Consider the following 24,294-nt stretch of genomic DNA (forward strand, 5'->3'; position numbering starts at 1 on the left):
ATTGTGCTTTACCCAATACATGATTTAGTGAAAGCCGATATTGTATTGGGTATCACACAATTGACTAATGTTAAATAAATTAAATTTTATATTTTCTATTAAAAATATTTTTTTATAATAAAGTTTTATGTTACTTCAATGTTATATATACTCATTAGTAAGAATTCTCCACTATTATCAAAGGAAATTATTCCTTTGTCCTTGTGGTTAAAAGATGGTGAATTTCCTTGTCTCTAGTGATAACCTAAATCACCAATTGCACTTACATATGGGCTATCAACAAATTGCTAAGATCTAGTATTATTTGGTGACAATATTCTTATCAGAATGATGGTACCAAAACACACATTCAATTTCACGTATTTTGGTTTTCTTAATTTTATACAGTGTCTTCTATGCATTTTGGCATATTGAGATTGCATCAGACCGTTTCTAGCCTATTTCTATAATTTAATGTGTTTGTGTTATACTCAATTTTGTTAATCTGACAGAAAGATTTGTTCAATCTGATCAAATCCAATTGATTGTATCAGATTATTTTTTGACAAATTTAATTTTTTTTTTTTTTATGACATGTTTTGTTGCATAGAAAATCTGATGTTTATGTGGTTCTTTCTTACGGGTACTTTTTGTTTGTGTTTATCCGTTTCAATTTATGAATTATTGAATATAAACTTTATCTGATCTAATGGCCTATGGACCACTATTTGTGTTTATTTTTCAAATTCCAAAATCAGCTTCTCAAATTCACTAAAGAAAATACATATTAATGATATAAAAAAAACTATTAGTAAAAAGTGTGCATTTATCACCTTACTAGCAATAAATTTATTTTTGAATCCATCATCTTAGTTTCATATCTACGGAGCCAATCCATCTATCTCTTTCAAAGTAAACCTGAAACTCGCTAGCACTTATACTATATAAAGTCAATATCTTAGTCCTGTTACCGATGTATCTTACCTTCGCAAAATAGGCACGGACCGTCACTGAATTAAGCTAAATAATTTATGTTGTACCTCAAAAGGACTATAATTGTTACTTTCAAAACGAAAATATATCGAGCAATAGATTTATATTATCAAAAAACACGACGGTTCAATTGGATGGTGGTGGGAAGAGCGAATAACGTTCATACTAATACATATGCCACGGCAGGCAAAGAACTTAAGCCAAACATACGGAAAGATTTAGTTAAGACTCCAAATCAGGTCTCTGAAGCTACATTTCTGCTGTACTTGGAGAAGACACCAGTTAGTACAGTCCTCTCCTTGATTTTTAACCTGAAACACATTTCCAGAAACGGCTCATGCATTCATTCAAGCAAAAGGAACACGGACTAAAGAGACGTACCTGGCCATGGAACCTAGCAAGCTCGGTTTGTTACCCTGGACTAGATCAGTCTTGGTGGCCTTCTTACTCGAAGATGTTCTTACACGCTGTTTGCGAATTTGAGGCATAGATTCCTTTTGGGCCAAATCGTTCCAAGGCACCTCATTCCCATGTTCCAGACAACCAAGAACAGGGATGGTAACATGTCCAGGACTATTTTCTTTGTCCTCAAAGTTTGTTGAAGTACCGTCACAAGTTCTCTTGGATAACATGTCTTCAACATCAGACTTCTCTGTTATACCTATACAAACAGACCCATCTTCAATTGTTCTTCCTTCTGAATCTTGTGAGACAATATCAACGTCAGATGCTCCAGACAACCCAATTCCCCCTTTTAAGGATTTTGATAGAGAAAACCTGACAGAAACATCTTCCTGAGGCTCAGACGAGTCACGAATACCACGTGTGTTTATGACGGCACATGCAATCTGCTTCTCCACTTTACCAAAGCACAGAGTTTTCCTTGAATATGCTTGTACGAACCTGAAGTGAAAGAAAGATGAATATACTTGACGACGGTGAAAAGAAGTACAAATAGTGTTAAACATATTGAAATGTATGAATAGCAAAAGGTGATTATGCTCCCTCCAAGCGTTCCTCATAGCCCATCTTTAGATTATGTGAAGGGAGGTAAATCAAGGAGGGGTTAGCTTATAACTAACCGCCAAGTTGACTAGGAGGTAGGAGGAATTTTTTTTTCCCCAAGAGCATGCACCCGTTAAGAATTGATCCTTTGATTGAAATGTATGAACATGAAACAAAGGAAAAGAACACAAATACGTTACTCATTAACTTGTTTACCAAGCTAAATAAAAAATTCCGTGTACTCAAGTAAATAAAAATAGTTCTAAATACCCCGGTAAAAAACAAGTACACATTATTCGGTAAATAAATAGTTCTGCAAAATCTGAAAAGAAAAAAAATAGTTCTGCATGATATGAAAAATAAACAAGTCCACAATACTAAAAATAAACATTTTCACATAATCTAGAAAATACACAGCTCCAAATAATCTGAAAAATAGATAGTTCCACATAATCTAAGAAGACAGTTTCAACATAATTGGATAAATAAACGGTTCACATAATCGGAAATATATTTAGGTTTAAAAAAATCATGTGTCTTATTCTATTCAATGGTTCATTTTTAACATTCACCAGTCATTTCGTGTTTTACCTTTTGCTCACCAAATATTGCTTCTTTGGTAGCAGTTCATTGTCTAAAAACCTTCACTCATCAAAGATAGCTTCTTTATCGACAACTCGTCATCCACAAGAATCATTGATTATCTCTTTGGACAAACGAGCTCATCTAAGGTTTTGGTGGCTTCTTCCTCATGTGTCTTCAACTAAAGGATTATCTCTTGGAACTTATCCTAAGCAACTGTTTGTCGACCAAAGAATATTGACATTTGTATTTTAGAGTGTCCTCAGTAATAAATGTTGACTAAAGTTTCTTACCCTCATCCTTAGTAACCCTTGTGTGTTTCTCAAGCTTCTTCAACTAAAAGTCGTTGATATCTCCACCCCTCGTTCTCAGCAACCAACATCAGTGACTTAATATGTTGACCAAGACTTTATGCCTTCTTCCCTTAATAGGTGGTATTTATTAATGAAGAAGCTGAAAAGGAAAAAAGAAGAAAAGTTTATGCTAGATTAAGATAATGATGAGGATAATGACATTTTAAGTGGAGAGAATATGGAGTGATTGTGATACAATATAGATGCCTTTATATATATATATATTAGTAATTCAAAAGATGAAATTTTTCAAAAAATTTAAAGGTATTAATTTAATAAAACGATCATTAGACTCTTTAGTTATATAATGCATTTTATTATTTATAGCAATGTGTTTTATAAACTTAAGATTTATACAACTCAGAAAAATCACCAAAATAAATCATGATTTGAACCTCGATTTAACAATCTTAGTTGAGACTAACTCAGACCTTGCATTTATATAAGATTCGCTCATGAGGAGATTTTAGAAGATTAATTTTCTAGCTCAGGAATACAATATACAATCTAGATGTGGCAGGACAAGATAATTTTCAAGAATAGGAAAAGATACATGGAACACTTAAACAATCATCTCTTTTATTACAAAAATAGATTGTCAGAATCTTATTAGTTCTTCTCACATGATGGAAACTTTCTAGTTTATAGGCAGTGAAACCATAACTTCTTTGTCACATGAATCATGGGCTTTGCAAAAGCATCTAGATGGAAAGCAGTGGTATAGGTTGTTCCAATGCAGATTGATGGTGTGATTATATTCAATAGACTAACAAGATGGTTTTCAGTAGAACAATATATTAGGATTCAATACAAACTTTTGTTTGGAAGTACAACTTTCTTCATTTAAGATTCTAAGAATTAATGACATCTTTGACCTGCATGTTGCAACACCTGTCTTTATTATCAAGCATGATGATTGATATAATGAGGAGCAAGTAACAGATTACTCAGGAACTGGAAGACTAGGAATATGAGAGTATGAAAGCTAAAAAAAGTAGGAATCCGGTGGGAACAATACTTACAAAATAATCTATCATGTTGAAAGATATTTACATGGACATGAATTAGCCAGACTTCCAGCATAAGAATAATATACTATTTTTCATACGAAAGGTTGAAATGATAAAGAAGAAAATTGTTGGGAGTTAATTATTGATAGTAATAGTTTCTAGTACCATGAGCAAAAGTTGCAGTATTGAAAAAGTTGAAACCAGGAAGGAGAACTTAGACAAGATATTCCGAGAGAAACAGAGCACCATCCCATAAATGAGCAGAAAAAGCAAGATCACCTTACTAATAGTAGATTTCCATCTTTGGTTAGGCCCTTTTGTAATTTGTGATATTGTAACATAATAAAGATATAAAAAGGAGAGAGTACCTATTAGCAGCTTCCTTAGAAGCAAGACATACAAATGCAAAACCCCTGCAGACAGGCTCGCGAGTCTTTTCATTCCCGATAACAGCAGGGCTTATACTAACAAGCCCAGGGAAGCCTCTAAAAGCATGATGCAGGTCTCTGTGAATGTTCTTCTTCCTGGGGAGGTTCCATATACGCACACGGGTACCAGGTTCAGCTTCATCTGCTGCTGCAAATCCCCATAAAGAATCAATATAAGCTTTAAAGGTTTGAGCAATAGGATGGCATAAAGGTTTGAAATGTCAAACAGAGTAAGGGTTTTGATTCTATGTCAGAATGAGAATTGGTTTAGTGATGTTGAATTTGCACAAAGTTGAACTTATTATTTAAGCTTAAAGAACATGAAAAGCTGCCTATGAAGCCCTCTGACCAGTGCTATCAGAAAGTAAATTCTGAGTACTCTTTACAAGCAATCCAAAGAAAGTGTTATTTAAAGAATAGGCCATGATAAAAGAAAGTTACACAGACCAAAACATACACAGGTATTAACAGCAGTTACAAACATAGAAGATATCATGGTTAAAAGGGTGACATTTATTGGTGAAATCATGTTACAAGTGATCAAGTTTGACAAAGTGGTTTTGATGTATTTGGCCTAGAGTTTAAGTTAGCTTAATGTTGCGTTTGCTGATGAGGTTTTGTTAAATGTGCAGGTGAAAAATGCTTAATAGGTGAGTTGAAAAAGTCCAAATAAATCAAGGTTGATCGGACAGTTGACACATAAAGTTCAGTGAGCACCAATAGAAAAGGAAGTCTAATAGGAGTTGATTAATGAAGTCCAAGTCACTTGACAAATGGTGAAGTCTAATAGAAGTTGGCTAACAATAAATCTAGATAGGTTAAGATTGATCACATACTCAGCAAACGGAAGAAGTACAGGAGGCAAAACTCTTAGCAAACTAAAGAAGACCCGGAAATAAGTGAACCTGGCATGTGAGTTGACAGATTATGAGAGAACCTGAAACCTTGATTTTGGATAGTCTTTTTTCTAGGTTGTTATTAATGTTGGCATGCAAATTCTAGCTTTAACTTCAATTGATTGAACAATTGAACTGACTCAATAGGCAACTAAAGATGTTCTGCTCGCAACCAATAGCTCTCTGTTTCACGTTGATTTAAGTGAGTTTAGTCGACTAATTAAAATAACTTGCTCTATATTTATTTTGAGTCAACAGGGCAATCAACTAAAGTGTTGTTTGAATTCAAAAATAACATTGTTCATGTGAATCTGATCCATTGGAGTCTATGTGACAGGAAATGTGTTTTTGTCACTAAAGATCTATTCTAGTTGAGTTGACAAATAGGTGTTGAATAGACATAAATGGATTTGAGTCGACTTGATAGGTTTTGAATAGACTAAAGACAACAAATGAAAGAATATTATTCCACTACTCATTTGTCAATTTACAGCCTTTTATCTTTGTATGACCTTTAAGCTCTATTCTTTTTACAAGCTTCAATTTTATCTTATTGTAAAAGTTTTTACATGAGATTTCTCCACCTCTGTTAAGGAGAAAATATAGTGATTTTTCTAGGGGTGACTCACAAGTCCATAGCCATTGAGTAGAAACGTATGGGTTTCGAACTGCATTAAAAGAATCATGTTATCATTACTGATTTGTTTTAGCTTTTATTGTTCCACCACATAATCTAAACATTTGTACTCGAGTTTTAATTGTCCATTTTAGATTTCTAGCTATTACCCATCTAGCACCCACACATTATCCTACATTTGATATTAGAGTCTACCTACTCTAAAAGGACGCACCAATAAGACGAAACCTACATATACGGACACAAGATGAATTCAACACCACACAAGTTTTGTAAGAACGTCATGAGACAGTTCGGTCCATATCCGGTGCGGGCGTTAGAGCATTGAGAGAACCTTTCCCTAGTACGATAGGACAATAATCTTGATTTAAAATATTAGTTATGATGCATTTATGTAGGCCAAATATCATCAACATATAAAATCGATGAAAATGACCAATCATGAAGAAGACTAATGTACAAAACTATGTAGATGTAGCTCATATAATGATGACTAGAAATTTCCTATTGCGCTTAGTTAAAAAATTCAAATATTTTAAAAAAATTGAAAAACAATACATAATTGTTGTTAGAAATAGTTGTCAAGAAAATGGATAAAAACACAACTGAAACCATTTCCAAGTTTGTTCTATCTTTCAAAAGTATAAAGATTTTACATCAAAAATTATGTTTTCATGTTAAATTTAACAATGCTACATATTTTTGCAAAATTTCATGGTTTTTCGACTTATGTGATTTTTTTTATGAATTCTAGAAACTCAAATTGCAAAATTTCTTCACATTCGACGGCCTTAATTCAAACAACTAATCTTAACTGAAAGTTCATAAATCAAAATTTTTATTGATTTTTATATTTTTACCTCCCCAGAAGTTAGACCATATTTTAGAACTTTAAAATTTTTTTTTTTTTAATTTGTAATGCTTTAATGACATTTTTAAAGGGGAGGGGCACAAAGTAAAGGGAGGGACAATTTGCCTTAAGGGGTAGCAAATTCAAAATCATTTTTTATGTTCATACCCTAAATTTTTATGTACTTTCTTGTATAGACTATAAGTTCAAACTCTTTCGATATTTCAATTTTTGTTTTTGATGTAAGTCAAAAGGGAGAAAATAAGAAGTTTTTGGTAGAAACTTTAATATTACCCCGAATGACTTGGGAATGTATTTTATTTTTTATTCAGGGTTATCAAACATCAAAAAATGAAGATTGTTGATGTAATCTATTAAATGGTCGAGTTCAACCAAGTGGTTTTGATGAGTTAGCTTTATACCATAGTGATTTTCATTCATTTTAGAACCAAACACAACTTTTAAAATTTTCTAGAAATTTCTGAGAGTAAATAAATGATGTTTAAACTTGTAATTTTAACAAAAAATATATCTATTTAAATTTTCATCTAAAAAAGAGGTAATTTCCGATATTAAAACAACATAACACTTTCAAAAGTATTTGAAACTAATGTTATATAAGTTATAATTTTAAAAAAAATGAATATACATTTTAAACAAGTTATGGCATAAAAATTGATACTATTTTAAAAGATTAGATAAATATTTTTTTAAGCATAAAATTATCCAAATGTTCCAACTAACTATAGTTGAGCTTTCTACTTTTTCTAAACTTGTTAACACACCCAAAACTAGTTTAATATGATAAGGTCACATTCTTTAATATCCAAAATGTATTACTTGTAACCGGTTTTATTAGGTTTTTCCTTGGATACCTTTCTAACATTTTAGTCCTAAAGGGTTCATGATGATTTTATATTGAGTTTGAAATCATGTGATTTTGTATTGTGCTTGAAATGAACCCCCTTATAGGTAGGTACTAGCCTTAGACATCGATTTGTAATCCAAACCAATTTTGTTTAAAGACCTTACACATTGGTTTGTAACCAAAAATCAATTTGTATACCCAGTTGTGAATTTTTCTAAGGTCTATTTATGTCATCAAGTTTTAATCTCCTAATTTTATGGTTCACATGCCCTACGACTCAAACACACATGTTTCTTATTTGATTTCACACCTAGTTAAGAAACAATCCAAAATTATAAGTTTTTGAAATCTCATATCGCTCATGTTATAAATCCTTACGTCTGAGTCTTCTTCCATTTGCCTGGAGTATCGCTTCTATGGTTTCTTCCACTTGCCAAGACGCCTCACCTAGGAAGACCCTTCTCTGGCAAGAAGTATAACTTTCGGGTCTTCTTTATCTATCAACTACTATTGGACTACTTCTATCAAATATTTGATCACCCTTGATTTATTTGGACTTCTTCTACAAACTCCACCCTTAACCTATTTGGACTTCTCTTCTGCCAACTCTTATTGAACTTTTCCTTCCGCTAAGTATCCAATCAACTATAAGCTACTTGGATTTATTCTTCTACCAACTACTATTGAACTTCCACATTTGCTAACACCTGTTTAACTTCTGCCAATTATCCAATCACTATTAACCTACTTAGACTTACATCGAGAAAGCCCTTGAGTTTTGTGAATAACACATTTGCACGTATTCTGAATTTACTCGAAAAACCAAAGTCGTGCAAAGGAAATTAAATAACAGGAAGTAAAGAACACTTTGGTTTTACCGGTTCGCAGCCTCGTGGCTACTACTCCAAAGCCCGTAGTCAGTTTGACCACTTTCAATAAGCAATCACCATCAATCCATTTCTTTTACAAAAAATTTTGTTCGATAACAATCTTACTGACCCTCAGGATAAAGCATACAAACAAACGAATAAGCAAAGTAAGCAAACAACAAGCGTTACCAAGATGCTAGGCTAGTTTGAACACGTAGAGGCGTCGTGACTTTGTTGCGTCATTATAGCTTGAGCGCGGCAGCTTTTCGTAGTTGTAGAAGTGTAGAATTCAGCGTGCATGAACCATATGAAGCCTCTGGTCATGACCTTCTTTTATAGCACTATCCGAACGCCTAGATTGACATAGGACGCCTCTAGCAACCCCTATCCGATCCTACTTCGATGTTGACTCGACCAATCCAGGCACATGAATGCCTTCCGAGCGCCTAGCTAGCTGACGTGGCAGCACTTGGTCAAAACTTTATCTGCACTGTGTTTATCCTTACTCAAGCCCTGGATTTGATAGGGGCACCCGGACCTTCGATCGCCTAAAACCGATTGGTGCGCCTGGACCTCCTTTTTCTCGCCAACTCCCATAGTTAGCTTCCTGTATCACAGTGTTAGCACAGATATAATAAGATTATGATTGACAGCTCTCTGAGTTGTCTCATCTCAACTTCAAGTCTCCCATGAAACCATAAGTTGGACCAACGCCTACTGCTCTTTCTGAGAGTGCGTCCTCACCACTCCACTCGGGAGAGTTTACCTGCAACTAAACCTTTGGTCCACCCGACCTGTTTGGGCTTTTGCTCAATAGATCTTAACCCTAAGAACTTTCTGCTAGACCTCCGACCTTTGACCCATCTAGACTTTCCGCCTTCTCGCTTAGTGTCCTCAACCCCAGGGCTTCTCGTCCGATGTCCTCGATCTGTCAAGACTTCCTGCCCAGTCCCACTAACCAAGACTTCCTTGCCTAGCCTCAACTAGGACTTTCTTTACCTAGCCTCAACTAGGACTTTACAAGTAAGTGCATTTTGTTACTTCCCCTTAATTTGATCTCTCACCCTAAATTTTTGCATGGGGTATTTTATAATTTTTAGTCCTTTTTCTCCCCCTCTAGCACTCATAAAAAAAAGTAGGAGTCAAGTTTAAATTCTTCCCAAAGTTTAGAAAAATGAGGTATAAGGTAAAAAAAAATGAAAAATTTTTGTTCATGAGAAGAATGTTTTTTAAAAAAATGTTATATTGCTAAAGAAGAAAAATTAGAAAGACTTTAAGGGAAAAAATTTGAAAAGATTCTAAGTAATTTTTTTTTATGACTTAAGATAAATTTGAAAAGATTTTAAGGGAAAAAAATTGAAAAGATTTTACGGAAAAAATTGAAAAGATTTTACGAAAAAAATTGAAAATATTTTAAGGAATACAAAAATTTGTAAAGATTTTGAAAATATTTGTAAATATGTAAGGAAAAAAAATTTGAAGAGATTTTAAGGGAAAAAAATTTGAAAAAGATTTAAAGAAAAACAAAACAAATTTTTGGAAAAGCATTTTTTTTTAAAAGCAATTTTAAGAAAATAGTATATAAAAAAATGTGCCCTTTTAATTCGGTGGTGAAGGGCGCCCGGATTGGGTAAGGGTGCCTCGATCATTTATGTTTTATTGATTTATATTTAATTTATGTTTAACTAAAAGGTTTAAAGTTAATTTTAGATTTAGTTAAGGTTAATCAAGTTAAATTATAAAAAATTAACTTAGGTTATACCTTTTACATTAGATTTCAAATTTATCTTATATTTATTTATTTAGATTAAGATATTAATTTAATTGAAAGCAATTTTAAGAAAATAGTATATAAAAAAATGTGCCCTTTTAATTCGGTGGTGAAGGGCGCCCGGATTGGGTAAGGGTGCCTCGATCATTTATGTTTTATTGATTTATATTTAATTTATGTTTAACTAAAAGGTTTAAAGTTAATTTTAGATTTAGTTAAGGTTAATCAAGTTAAATTATAAAAAATTAACTTAGGTTATACCTTTTACATTAGATTTCAAATTTATCTTATATTTGATTATTTAGATTAAGATATTAATTTAATTGAATTTTAATTTGATTGGGTTGTTTAGGTTTAAGATAAGATTGTATTAATTATTTAAAGTTTTTTAATTAAGTTTTATTATTATTGATTAAGTTTAATTTAGAATTAAGTTAAGATTTATTAAATTAAGGCCAAAATTATTCATTAAGTTAAATAAAATTTGAATTAAATCAAAATTAAGTTTAAGTTAAATTAGAGTTAATTAGATGGTTGAATTATGTTTACATTAATTTTGGATTTAACTGAGTTTTGAAATTAGATTAACTTGAATTAAATTAATTAGTTTTGAAGTAGTTTTTTTATTAAGTTATATTAATTAAGTGAATTAGATTAATTAAGTTTTTATTTATTTTTGGAATTTTGTTTTAGATTCGAATTTATCTTAATTTTGAATTTATTAATTAATGTTAAACAATTTAATTGGGCTTAGATTTAGGAAATTAATTTTATCAAGTTTTAATTAGACTAACTTTATTGAATTATCAAATTATGTTTAATCTTAATGGGTTAATTAAGTAGATTCATTAAATTAATTAGATTATTAGATTTGGATTATTGATTTAGATTAATTCGGATGTTTATTAAATTAGGTTGATTAATTGAGTGTTAATTATTCAACATTACGTAAATTAATTAAGATTAATTAGTCAAGGTTTTTAGGGGGCATTTGGTTCTTTCCTAGGAATAGATATCGGAATGGGAATCATTGTATTATGGAATGGGAATGGGTATGAACAAGGATATCACTCTTAAAATCAATGTTTGGTTAGTTGCATATTTTCTATCGGAATAAATCAAAATTTCCTTTTTTAACCTTAAAAGAAAATAAGAGAAAAAATTAGATGTGAGAGAAAGATGAATGTGAGAGAAAAATATGATGAAAGAGAATGATGAGAGAGAAAGTCTCATGAGAGAGAAAGTGTGATGAGAAAGAATGAAGAGAGAGAAAGTGTGCTGAAAGAAAATGAGAAAATAGAGTGTGATAGGAGAGAGCATGATGAGAGAAGATGAGAAAGAAAATATGATGTGAGAGAAAGTATGATGGGAGAGGATGAAGAGAGAGAAAATGTAATGAGAAAAATGAGGAGAGAGTGTGTGATGAGAGAGATTGAGGAGAGAGAAAGTATGGTGAGAGAGAAAGTATGATGAGAGAGAAAGTGTAATGAGAAAAAAAAAGAATAGTGAGTGTGCTGGGAGAGATTGAAGAGAGAGAAAGTGTGTTGAGAAAAAAAAAGGAGGGAGTGTGATAAGAGATATTGAGGAGAGAGAAAGTATGATGAGAAAAAAAGAAGGAAGAGAGTGCGATGGAAGAGATTGAGGAGAGAGAAAGTATGATGAGAGAGAAAGTGTGATAAGGGAAAAAAAGAGGAAAGAGAGTATGATAGAAGAGATTAAGGAGAGAGAAAGTGTGTGATAAAATGATGAGAGAGAAAATATGATGAGAGAGAACAAGGAGAGAGAAGTGATATGAAAGAAAAAATAAATAAATATATTTTGATATTTGATATTAAGAGAGAAAATTTTAGTTTTACGTCAAGAGTATTTTTGGAATAAGGAAATATTTTGATTGATGAAAATAGGGTAATGACTCATTGAAGGGGAGGTACATAGGAATGAGTTATTACCCAATTTCAAAGATTCATTCCCTTATTTGCATTCCTATTCCCATAATCCAGACATTAACAATGACAATTAATGATTCTCATTCCCATTCCTCACTCCTATTCCCCTAAACCAAACGCCCCCTTAATTTCATATTAATTTAATTAGATTAATTAAACTTGATTAAATTAGATTATTAGAGTGAATTAAATTACTTAATCTTAAATTAAGTCTTAGATTCATCTCACCAATTTCTAGATTTTCGAATAAGGAAACCTTATAGAATTTGTGAGATGATTTATCTTTTTCAATTTGAGTTCTAAGGATTGTTTGACCTTGTGTTAGATTCAAGTTTAACCGTTAACTAACTAGGTGCACATTTCAGGTTTCATCTTCCAGGTTATGGCGAGACACAAAGGCCTTTTTGAATATCGGAGGAACGACCACTTTCTAGACAAAGTTGATTCGTGAAATTGAACACTTAGCTAATCAATTGAAAAACTCTGGTCTAACTAATGTAGGATGTGGTGAGATAGTTTCAATTAGTTCAACTTATCTAAGCAAACCAAGTAAAGTACATCTTACCTTACTTAACTACCTAGACCAAGCTTCCTGAGGTACTATCATCTCGTCCCACCTTGGTACTAGGTTAGGCAAGCCTATGTCCTTATCTAACCGTTCTACAATAAACAAAAACTAAAAACCAAGCATGCATTTAAAGAAATAAACAAGCAATTTATCTAACAATGAAAATATTTTTCCAATTGGCTCCCCCTCGATCATGCCTTAGATGAGGTCTATCCAAAATATATATATGATCTTGAGGAACCCAATAGTTATTCGTTTCAACTTGTTTAACCAAATTGATTTTATGAACCCATGCTTAGACTCTAGGTTTGTTTCGATTAACTAAAGACATGAAAGATCTATTTTTAGTGTGTTTTGTCTTGAATCCCAGTCTAGTTCGATTGTACCAGCTCGCTAAAATCCAAGAAGCATATCTAGGCCCTTAGATCCGATAACAAACTTTTCCAATGAACCTCTAAGTTCGGTAACCTGATCTTTCATATTAGAATTCTCTTCCTCAAGTTGTTGGACTTGAGCTGATCAATTATCAAATTCGGGTTGGTCTGCCCCTTGAGGAGTTTGACCCCCCTTGAGGAGTGATTTAACCCCGGCATTGGATTTTTCTAGTTTATTATTCAAGAAATAACTTCATACAATTATAACTTTGCACTAGTACTTACATTGGGGTTTGATCCTTCAGAAACTGATACAGATCCGTGGTTTCTCTCGAATTCAGCTTCAGACTTGAACTCTGTCTCGAACTCGGTGTTGGTTCTAGTCATCATTGCCAAGTGGTTGTGGTGATCTTCTTACTTTTCTAGTTTATTATTCTTCAAGGGAGGATGAAAATTCGTCTCATGTTGCTTTGAGTGCTTTCTTCATCTTTTGATATTTCTTCTTCAACTTGGGACACTCAGCTTTAAAGTGCTCCTTTTGTTTGCACTCGTAGCAAATTGAGTCGGACTTCTAAGTAACAGTTCGACTTGTTCCGTCCCTCTTGCTTCGAGTTACCCTTTCTTCTTCTTTACCAGTCTCCGAACAAGGTTGATCAATTCAACGGTAGTCTCGTCATCGTCATCGTCATAATCAAACTCATCGGATTGCAGTTCTACTTGTGCCTTTTGCTTGTTCCCCTTTACTTGTCCTGCAAAAAAAATCATAGCTTTCTCGGCATGGCTTGTGTTAGTCTGCTCATGGAATTCAAGTTCAGAAAACAATTGATCTAATTTAATTTTTAAGAGATCTCGAGAAACTTTGTAAGCATCGACAATCGATGCCCACAAGGAAGGTGTTTTTGGGGAAAGCTCTCAGCACGTGCCTTATGACGTCCCAATTCTCCATTGTTTGTTCGATTACATGCAATCCGTTGAGGATGTTCTAGAGTCGGGCGTGGAGTTGACTAGCGGACTCTCCTTCTTACATGGTTATGTTATATAAATTATTTAAAAATAAATCACTTTTGCTTACTTTTTGTCGAACGTCCTTCGTTGAGCTTGATTAGCTTGTTCCATAGTTCTTGCGCACTTATGAAGGGGTCGACCCGACTAAGCTCCTCCTTGGTCAAGCCGCATTAGAAGGTTTGGGTTGCTTTGACATCAACTCTTATTTGTTTCTTTACAATTGGATCCCAACCCTCGCACCCCATTGGACTTTCGTCTGATTTGGTAGGTAGGGTGAACCCAGTTTGAATCGTGATCCATATGCTCACATGCGTCTTTAGGTGATACTCCATATGGCTCTTCCAGTAACCAAAGTCATCTCCAATGAAGAGCGAGGGATGGGTTGTGTTGTAACCCTCTTGATGTGCCATTTAGAATCGAGCACACAATTAGTAAAAGCAACGATATTCCAAGACTTGGTCTTGGATTAGTAGTGTGGAAAGAATGAAGTAATAGAAAACAATACTCGAGTGGTGTTGCTCCAACTTCGAGTAGTTTCGAAAAACAAAAAAAATTGTAAGAAGAGGTGATTGCACCAATTCTAACCAAGAACAAAAAAATTAAAAATGTACGCATAAAAATAGCTTGGCTGGTGGTTGCACCAATTTCAAGCATCGTGCTCTGATACCAATTGTTGGATCAAGAAAGCGCAAGAGAGGGTTGAATAACGTGCTTCGTACACGTTCAGAATTTACTCGAAAAACTAAAGTTATGCAGCGGAAATTAAATAATAGGAAGTAAAGAATACTTTGGTTTTACTTGGTTCGCAGCCTCGTGGCTACTATTCCAAGGCCCATAGTCAATTTGACCACTTTCATTGGGTAATCACTATCAATCCGTTTCTTTTACAAAAATCGGGTTCGATAATAATCTTACTAACCCTCAAGATAAAGCGTTCAAAGAAACAAATAAGCAAAGTAAGCAAACAACTAGTGTTACCAAGATGCTAGGTTCATTTAAGCTCGTAGCGACATCGCAACATTGTTGCGTCGTTGTAGCATGAGCACAATAGCTTTTCGTAGTTGTAGAAGTGTAGAATTCAGCACAAATGAACCATATGAAGCCTTTGATTATGACCTCCTTTTATAGCACTATCCGGGCGCCTAGATCGGCATAAGGTGCCTTAGCAACCCCTATCTGATCCTACTTCGATGTTGATTCAGCCAATCTAGGCGCCTAGCCGGCTAATGTGGCAGCACTTGGTCGAAGCTCTATCCATGCCGTGTTTATCCTTACCTAGGCGTTGGACCTGATAATGGAGCCTAGACCTCCAGTCGCCTGAAATCGATTAGGGAGCCTGGACCTCCTTTTTTTTATCAGCTCTCATAGTTAGCTTCCAGCATAACAATGTTAGCACAGATATAATAAAATTATAATTGACAACTGTCCAAGTTGGTCTCAACTTCTGGTCTCTCGTGAAACCTTAGATTGGACCAACGTCTTTATGAGAGTGCGTTCTCACCACTCCACTTGGGAGAGTTTACCTACTGCCAAACCTTTCATGCACCCTATTTGGACTTTTGCTCAACCGATCTTAACCCTTGAAACTTTTCGCTAGACCTCCGACCCTCGACCCAACTAGACTTTCTATCTATGTCCACGACCCCCGAGCTTCCCCCTTGGAGTCCTAGACCCTAAGGCTTCCCGCCTGATGTCCTTGATTTGCTGAGTCTCACTAACCAGGACTTCCTTGTCTAGCCTTAGTTAAGACTTTCCTTGTCTAGCCTCACATAGGACTTTCCTTCAAGCTTGATCAGCATGTTAGAATACCATAAGACTTTACTTTGACCCTTTGCCAACATCAAAACTTAAGTTCGATCGTATAGTGCTTCTTGCACCAACATCACCAACTATCAACATCTATTATACTTTTTCATCTATTAGGTATTCAATCAACTTTACCTATTTGGATTTCCAATTTCAACACAATCCAATTTCAACACTTGTTCATTCATGATTGGACTTCCAATTTTAACACTTGTTGAGTCATGATTGCATTTATAGTAACCTCTAAACCTATATACTTGACAAATATATTAATAAATATAATATTAACTTAAACCTTTTGCAAAACACATAAAGACCATTTAGTCAAAATCAACCACATGGGATATAATTGCACCAACAAAATGGTAAAATTCAATGTTTTTATAGTTATACAGAGATGAAAATGATGAGTCATCTTTAAAAAAAAAGTGAATGAGAGATAAATAAGAGATCAAAACAAAAGTTTCAAGGGTCTTGGCTAATTGTTTCGGACTCGCTAGGTAATAAAAATGTTATAGTTATAGTATGCCTGGTCAAACTTGTAATAGTGAGAGTATTGAGGCAATTAAGAAATAAACATAAAATGTCAATGAAAGAACAAACTTGATAGGACGAGAAGGACGACCATGTAGACTCCAGCATTTATCAATCGTGTGTCCCGGTCGGTGGCAATGATCACACCAAGGGCGTCCTTTGCCACCCTTGCGAGGTGGAGGTCCTTTGTGTCGAGAGACTAAAGCTGACGAGTCGACAGGAACAGAAGAAGGCATCGTCAAGACTTTGGCCGGGACACAGAGAAGAGTCGCCCAGGTATTTTCCATGGTAGCTTCTGTGGGGATGCCCAGGATCTGGTCACGGACATGAGAATAATCTGTGGGCAGACCATATAAAGCCAAAGACATAAAAAATTTCTTCCGATTTTCAAGCTCTTCAACAGGATCAGCCGCAGGTGGGAGCAGTTCATTGAAGTCACAAAGAAGGCTAGAAACTGAACCCAGATAAGTTGACATTGAATCCTTAATCTGATTGGCATTGAGGATAGTCATGAGATCTTCAAAAACTTGATAGAGTCGCCGAGAGGTGTTTGTAAAGAGTTGTTGGGCTTGTGTCCAAACAGCTTTGCAGGTTTTGTGAGTACGGAAGACATTCCTAAGAGATGAATGGATGGTGGCTTGGATAATACAACACAACTGAGCGTCAACCTTCTTCCACAGAGGACGATCGGCATCTTGAACATCTTCTTCAGTTTGAGTGAGATGTGTCTCATACCCCTGTCCAACAAGCCAAAGTTCAATATGAGATGCCCAGGAGATATAATTTTTACCATCCAACTGCTCGGAAGAGAGGGGTGCAGTAATATGGTTGGTAAAGATTGAGGTATCTGGCTTTGGAGCGCCAGATGTAACCATGAATAGAACTATGAACCGGACTGCGCTTGCTTCTGTCAGAAGTGCTTCTTTTGGCATCAGCTTGTTGGCTGCTGATGACAGAGCAGAGCAGAAGGTTCTGTGCAACAGAAAACGGCAAGGTTCTTGGCTGCTGAAGATAGAGACGCCGCTGGAGAAAGGCCGCAGCAGAAAGAGACGGCGCCGCTGGAGTTAACCAAAGCTAGGGCACAACCCAGCAGAGCTTGCAGCAATGAAGTCGACAGAGACGCGCGAGGAAGAGGTCTGGCACTGGACCAGGACGTCGGGATCACTCCGCAAGTGGCTCGAGTCGGCACAGGAGAATGAGGTAGAGTGGAAATCGACACAAGATCGGCAGCGACGTCAACGTGCGGTGGAATCGTGAGGGCTCAGCACCGAGAGGTACAGAGAACACCGCTCGGCTGTCGGCGATGGCGGATCGAGAGCCTGATGTGCCTGGTGGCTTCGATTGAAGCGACTCCAGCAAAGAGCGGCGATGAATTTGTGCCTGCGACAAAGTGGACTCGGGGAGAGGAAGAGTGACGGCTAGGGCACGGTGAAGAGGTAGCTCGTGTGCCTGGCTTCCGGCGAGTACTCGCGACCAGGGATGAAAGAACAACGTCCGGATTGAAGCTTGGCCAGTCGCCGCTGGAGAACTCGTGCGGCACTCGCTGCTGGAGAACTCGCGCGGCAAAAAAGGAGACAGCGGGCGACAGAAAAAAAGGGAACGAGGAAGGAGGCGGCACGAGAGAACAGGAATTCGACGCGGGGAAGAGAAAAAGAAATTAGAGTTTTGGCTCTGATACCATGTTCAAAGCAAAACCTAAAATCTCGTGTTATAGGAACCCCACGAGTTAAGTCCTTTATATAGAAAAGAAGATATACACCAAAAGACTCAAATACCCTTTTACTTATTCTAACAATTAACTTAAACCTTTTGCAAAACACATAAAGACCATTTAGTCAAAATCAACCACATGGGATATAATTGCACCAACAAAATGGTAAAATTCAATGTTTTTGTAGTTATACAGAGATGAAAATGATGAGTCATCTTTAAAAAAAAAGTAAATGAGAGATAAATAAGAGATCAAAACAAAAGTTTCAAGGGTCTTGGCTAAATGTTTCGGACTTGCTAGGTAATAAAAATGTTATAGTTATAGTATGCCTGGTCAAACTTGTAATAGTGAGAGTATTGAGGCAATTAAGAAATAAACATAAAATGTCAATGAAAGAACAATGAGAAATGTCAAGATAGATGCGTATGATAATTAGAATATATTTACAAATATGTGGTCTAATAAATAATAAAAATGAGGGAAAAAAATGCTAAGATGGTACAATGATATTCAAAGAGAACCAATTGATTATTGAGTCAAAGAAGTTGAATAGATTGAAAAGGGAGGATAGAGAAAAATCAAATATTTCTATTTTACAAAATAAAAAGTAATTTAAAAGATTTTGAATAAGAGCATCCACAATGGGAGATATCTGGAGGGAATATTTCTCTAAATATCCCTAATCTCAAATATCCCCCATTTGAAGATGATATTATGGAGGAGATTTGAAATCACCGGGCATAGAGTTATGCCTAGTGATTTCTCTCTCTCTTTGTTTTTTTAACAAAAAAAAATTAAAATATGTATTTAATAGTGGAATTTAGAATATTTAATAGTGGGGTATGTAATAGATGGACTCCATAAATATTTGGTTTGTGGGATATTTGATTGTGAGATTTGGGATATTTAAAGAATGAGATATTTCATTGATGATGTGGATGTGGGGACCACAAATATTTGAGAAAAATATTCTATCTTATTGTGGATGCTCTAATATTAGTACTTTTCTAAAAATACTCCTTTTCTCCAAAGCTAATGATACTAATATTTTAAAGTTGAAAATTATTCTTTTGCTTTCTCCCTATTCAACAAGAAAAATAAATAACCTTACTAAATCTTCCTTCACATACCTTAACCAGCCTCTGAACCTAGGGCAGCCAACTTGCTCCCCTTTTCAAATGTGTGAAACCAGAGCTACCCATTCCTTATTTGGGTTTCAGAGTGTTAAGCAACCTCCAAAATCCTATTAGTGTTCCATCATAAACAAGATTGCTAGAAGGCTAGATCCATGGCAAGGAAGATTCCTATCCTTAGGTGAAAGGTTAGTCCTCATCAACAATGTTCTTTCTTCCAAGATGGTGTGCTAATGAACCAATGATTATCTTCCAGCATGGTTTATTTAAACTACTAACCTCTTCCTAGGGATTTTTTTTGAAAATTTAGCATAACTAATCTCTTCGCAATGAGACCCTTGTTTCTTAGGACATTGTGTGGAAGCCCAGGATGGTGAAGGCCTAGCATGCTTGAGCAAATGATGATTGAAAAAGAAAATGACTGATATTCAGTGCTGCAAGATAAGAATTGCCGCTATTTTGGTCAAATGGGATTGGTTTGAAACTTAAGTTCCAAGTAAATGCACTTTTGACTTTTGTTTGGAGGGTCATATTCTGAGTTTCAGACTTCTACGGTAAGCATTTAGAGAAAATTGATCATTTAAATTCTCAAGACATCTACCCATAAATTCAAATATCGTGGCGAGCTCGTCAGCCTAGGCGAAAGCTTCCATTCCACACATGGACCAGCACAGCATCGTGGGTGTCACAGATGGAGTCACGACCTCGCAACGTTCACCACGAGGTTGCAAAGGCAGCCATGACTTCACGGCTGCCTCCAATTTTTTTAAAAATAAATTTATTTATTTAATTATTTTCCATTTCTTTTTTATTTTAAATTTTAAAAAAAAATCCATTTCTTTTTTATTTTTAATTTTTAAAAATTTATTTATTTACTATTTTTAATTTCTAACCATTAATTTAATTCCTTCACTTATTTTTTCCTTTAATTTTTTTCTCCTCGATCCTTTCACTTTTGTCTTTTTCCTCCTTTGTTGATTTTTTTTCTCCTTCATCCATCCCAAGGGATAAAATCTCTTTTAAATGATGATAAACTTTTTCCCCTCTGTCTATCAACAAGGTAAACAAAAAGAAAACCTTTTAAGATAAAGGAAACAAATTGTTAGAAAAAATAAAAAATAAATAAATATAATATAATTTCTAACCTTGTAAAATATATACTATGAATTAAATTATTTGTTTGATGGATCCATTCATAGAATATTTATTTGTGTTTGACGCTGACCGATAATTTAATGCAACTCCAACCTTTTTCATCTAGGTTTGGGATCGACATTGACAATTTTACTATGAATTAAATTATTATTATTATTATTATTATATATATATATATATAGTTTAATTTTAAATTTATCAACATAAATTTAAATTAAATTAAATTCGAATCTACTAGATCCTGCCATGTCTGTTTGGTGGACTTCGACTAATTTTAAATTAATTTTTACTCAATAAGAATTAATCATTGTACAAGATAATATCAAAATTTAAGCTCAACTTTTAACATCTCAAATATAACTCAATAATAAGTATTTATAATAATCAAATATAAAAAATAATATATTTATATTTTAAAAAGTACCGAAATTGTATCAGCACAACATGATATGGTATTGAAACTATATCATTCTGGTCATAAACCGAAACTTCGACATGGATCAAAATTTTAAACCTTGCATATACCCAGAATTGGAGATTAGATAGTCTATTCATCTCATTTGGTATTCCTTCTCTCTAAGCAAAAATTAGTTTTTGTGGAGTCAAGTGACATTCTCTATTAAAAGTTTATAAATGTAAAAACAGGGATTCCAAAGACCAACTTTTAATTTAGCATACTTTGGAAAATGATGAGCCTATTTGGGAAATGATATAAAGTTCCACAATTCCAAGGGTTTGAAAACAAAGGTTGAAAGTCAAAAGGCCTCTATAAATTTCCAGAAATTACAATGTGTTTTAACTTTCAATGTTTGAAAAATTAAAGTGTCGATTAAGAGTCTTTATGAGGCCTTTACATTTCCTATATGTGTCTTGATGAGTCTTTAATATATTTTCTATCTCAGTCTCTATGAGTACTTTACGTTTCCTATGTGAGTCCTTTATGATTTTTATGAATTCATGTACTAGTATAAATATGTATGTTGCTATACTACTAGAATATAGAAAAGAAATTGAGTTTTTAAGAATTCTTCTGTGTGATGTTCTACAATCCTTTTACACTTCTTTACACCTAATTTCAGATTCCAACTACACAAACATTCCAACACTCTATCTCTCTTCTTGTGTTGCATCACTTTGCTTGATTGGTGGTTCATCGTAGGTCAACACAAAGTATAGACTAAGGGTTGAGACAGCTAGATGATGACCCAAAGTGTGCACTATGTAAAGCACACAAGTAAGCAATTTCTAACCTGTTTTTTGGTTGCCCTTTGCCTTGCTAGGTTGGAGAAAAATGGCTCAAATCTGGGAATGGACCTTGACTCACCCAATCGTTCAGAAACTTGGGAGGCTTTTGAGACCCAGCTTAGCTTGGTAGCTTGTTGCTTGCTAAGCACAGCAATGCAAGACTGACTTTCGATGGTGTGGGAGACCCCAAAATGGCACGATATTCATGTCTTGAACCTGGACCGAACAGGAGTTGATACAGGTTGTGAGCTATTCAACCCAAACAAAAGGAGCATATGAACTTGGAAGTGGAGTATCAATAACTGTTGTAGCCCTGAGAAGTTATGGATATTCTGATTCTTTAACTGACTTGTTTGTTTGATAAATCAGTCCTGATGTTGTATTGTTTTTTCTGAACTGCAGACCTCGTATTTGTTGGTAGTATGGTCTGCATACATTTGATCTGATTTTACAGGGTCCTGGCTGCTACTAACATGGACACCGAGCGATGTCCCTTTAGGTTTGAATCTATGTTCTTACTCGCGTGAGCTACAGTTCACCCCAATATTTTCCGTTTTTTGAAACAAAAAACGAGAAGAAAATATTGCTAATGTGGCCTTAATTAAAGTTCAACGACTAAATAAGACCCCTATAGTCCTCTCAAACAGTTGAGACTTGAGACTCATGGATTATTGTTTGTTGTTTCATTAAGTTCCATAAATTGTGTAAAACAAAGGGCTTAATAGAGATCAATGAACATGTTGGGAATTCACCTTTATGTGGCGCTTTTTCCTTCGTCTTGGGTCTGTCATCACTCATGTTAGGCTTGTTCTTGAGCTTATTAAGGTTCTCTATTTGTGTTTTCCTGCTCCTTTCAATCTCCTCCCAGAGGTCATCCTCCAGCCTCGTATCGTAGTTCTTCCCCTCTCCGAATCCGGACGGTTTGTTGCGCAGCCACTGCCTCATTTCCTGGAAAGGCAAAGTCGATTCGTCCACGTCCTCATCTTCATCGTCCTCGTCTGATACTTGTGACCAGCCAGCATCTTCGTCCCCTTCTCCCAGCTTCCGGCTCCGATGTCCCCTTCTCAAAGCGGTAAGCGGGATGAGCCGGCGGCGTCCTGGCCGCGGAATCGAAACCGTAGCGGCGACGCGGCTACCAAAGGGGAGAAGGATGCAAGGCGAAGGGCGCTGGCGGCGGATGAGATGGGGAAGGGCTGCAGGGGAAGGAGGGGCTCCTACGCTAAGCATCTGGAGTAGAATGTTTCGGTTGCGCCGCCTCCTATTGGAGATATCTAAACTAAGCTTTCAGAATTTTATTAATATTGAAATATAATATTCATATTTTAAATTTCTATTTTTTAGGTAAAAAAAATAAATCAAAAAAGTCTCACATTTAACAACGGGTCAAATGAGCTACTTTTTATAAAAATTCATCAAATAAATATTCCATCATATTTTTTAAATTACTATTTCATTTTAAACAAACTATTATAGTAAAATATTTTTACCAATTTAGTCCAAATTGCTTAAACTCTATCAAAATTATATTAATTTAATCAAAGTCATTTTAAAATTTTTTAGGAGTCACTTAACCGTTACTACAATATTGTATAAGTTATTACATCTGTAGCAACTATCTTGATGTATCTTACACCATTGTTATATCATATTATATTAATTGTTATATCATTGTAGTAGTTGTTAACAGTTACTAAGTAGATGATAGAATTAATATTATAAACACATGTATGTGTTCAATGTCACTTAAAGCTAGATTAAATAACTCACACTTGTGTTGTTTAATCAACAACAATTAAATTTTTAGTTATATTGATCTTCCTATTTTATTCGAAGTAGAAAATTTTAAATAAGATAGAGGGACAAACATTACCATTGATATCACTATCGTCATCAATATCATTCTCAATATCATTGTCAATATCACCACTAGCAACCTAATTTTACAGACAAATTATGATAACTAATATTGCCATAATATAATTTCACCCATGAGAACATAATAAATCAAAATAATTAAGACAAAATGCATGTGTCATATAATGTTACCATAATATAGCAATTGTTACTAACAATAACACAAAAAAATAAAAGTAATTTTGATAAATTTTATGTAATGCCACCATAAGTTAACTTAAACTTATGTTGTTTAATTACTAACTTGTTCTTGTTCATTTTGTTATCTTATATTTTGAAAAACATAGATCTCATTTTCTGTATTTGTATTTGAAGGTTATGCACTATACTTTCAAGATGTTTAATGGTTTCCTTTATTGCACAGAAACTCCAACTTTTGATGGTGTAACTCTAAAGCTCATTCCGTGCATTCTAGTTATGAGTAAAAACTAGAATGAAAGGAAACTGTAAAACCTAAGTCGTATGATTTCTAGAAACCAAATAAGAACTTGACATAGGAAATACAATAGTGAGCATGGATCTTTGTTTCAACATAGAACATGGCATAACAACAAGAAAGCATAAACCAACGACAAAGAACCTGATTGAAGAATCATGGTTCTTATCCTTTAGCATCATCTAAGTGATCCTTGTGGAAGAAGATGAAGCAGAAGTGAGAGGAA

At 34.6% G+C, this 24,294-nt stretch overlaps 1 protein-coding gene across 2 annotated transcripts; it reads right to left on the bottom strand.

The window, feature by feature from the left end:
- Positions 1 to 1,058: 1,058 nt before the first annotated feature.
- On the bottom strand, positions 1,059 to 22,990 carry LOC122025655. Of its 2 annotated transcripts, none has more exons than XM_042584502.1 (4): positions 22,471 to 22,990; positions 4,291 to 4,495; positions 1,354 to 1,875; positions 1,059 to 1,283 (listed from the first exon to the last, which is right to left on the bottom strand). In XM_042584502.1, the coding sequence occupies exons 1-4, from the start codon at positions 22,943 to 22,945 to the stop codon at positions 1,208 to 1,210; spliced, it is 1,278 nt and encodes a 425-aa protein (XP_042440436.1). In that variant the 5' UTR covers positions 22,946 to 22,990; the 3' UTR covers positions 1,059 to 1,207. The 2 variants fall into 2 exon arrangements, with proteins under 2 accessions (XP_042440436.1, XP_042440429.1); XM_042584495.1 differs by having other exon boundaries at positions 4,291 to 4,498.
- Between the last annotated feature and the right edge of the window lie 1,304 nt (positions 22,991 to 24,294).

The sequence above is a fragment of the Zingiber officinale genome, chromosome 1A (assembly GCF_018446385.1).
Source record: "Zingiber officinale cultivar Zhangliang chromosome 1A, Zo_v1.1, whole genome shotgun sequence".
NCBI lineage: Eukaryota > Viridiplantae > Streptophyta > Magnoliopsida > Zingiberales > Zingiberaceae > Zingiber > Zingiber officinale.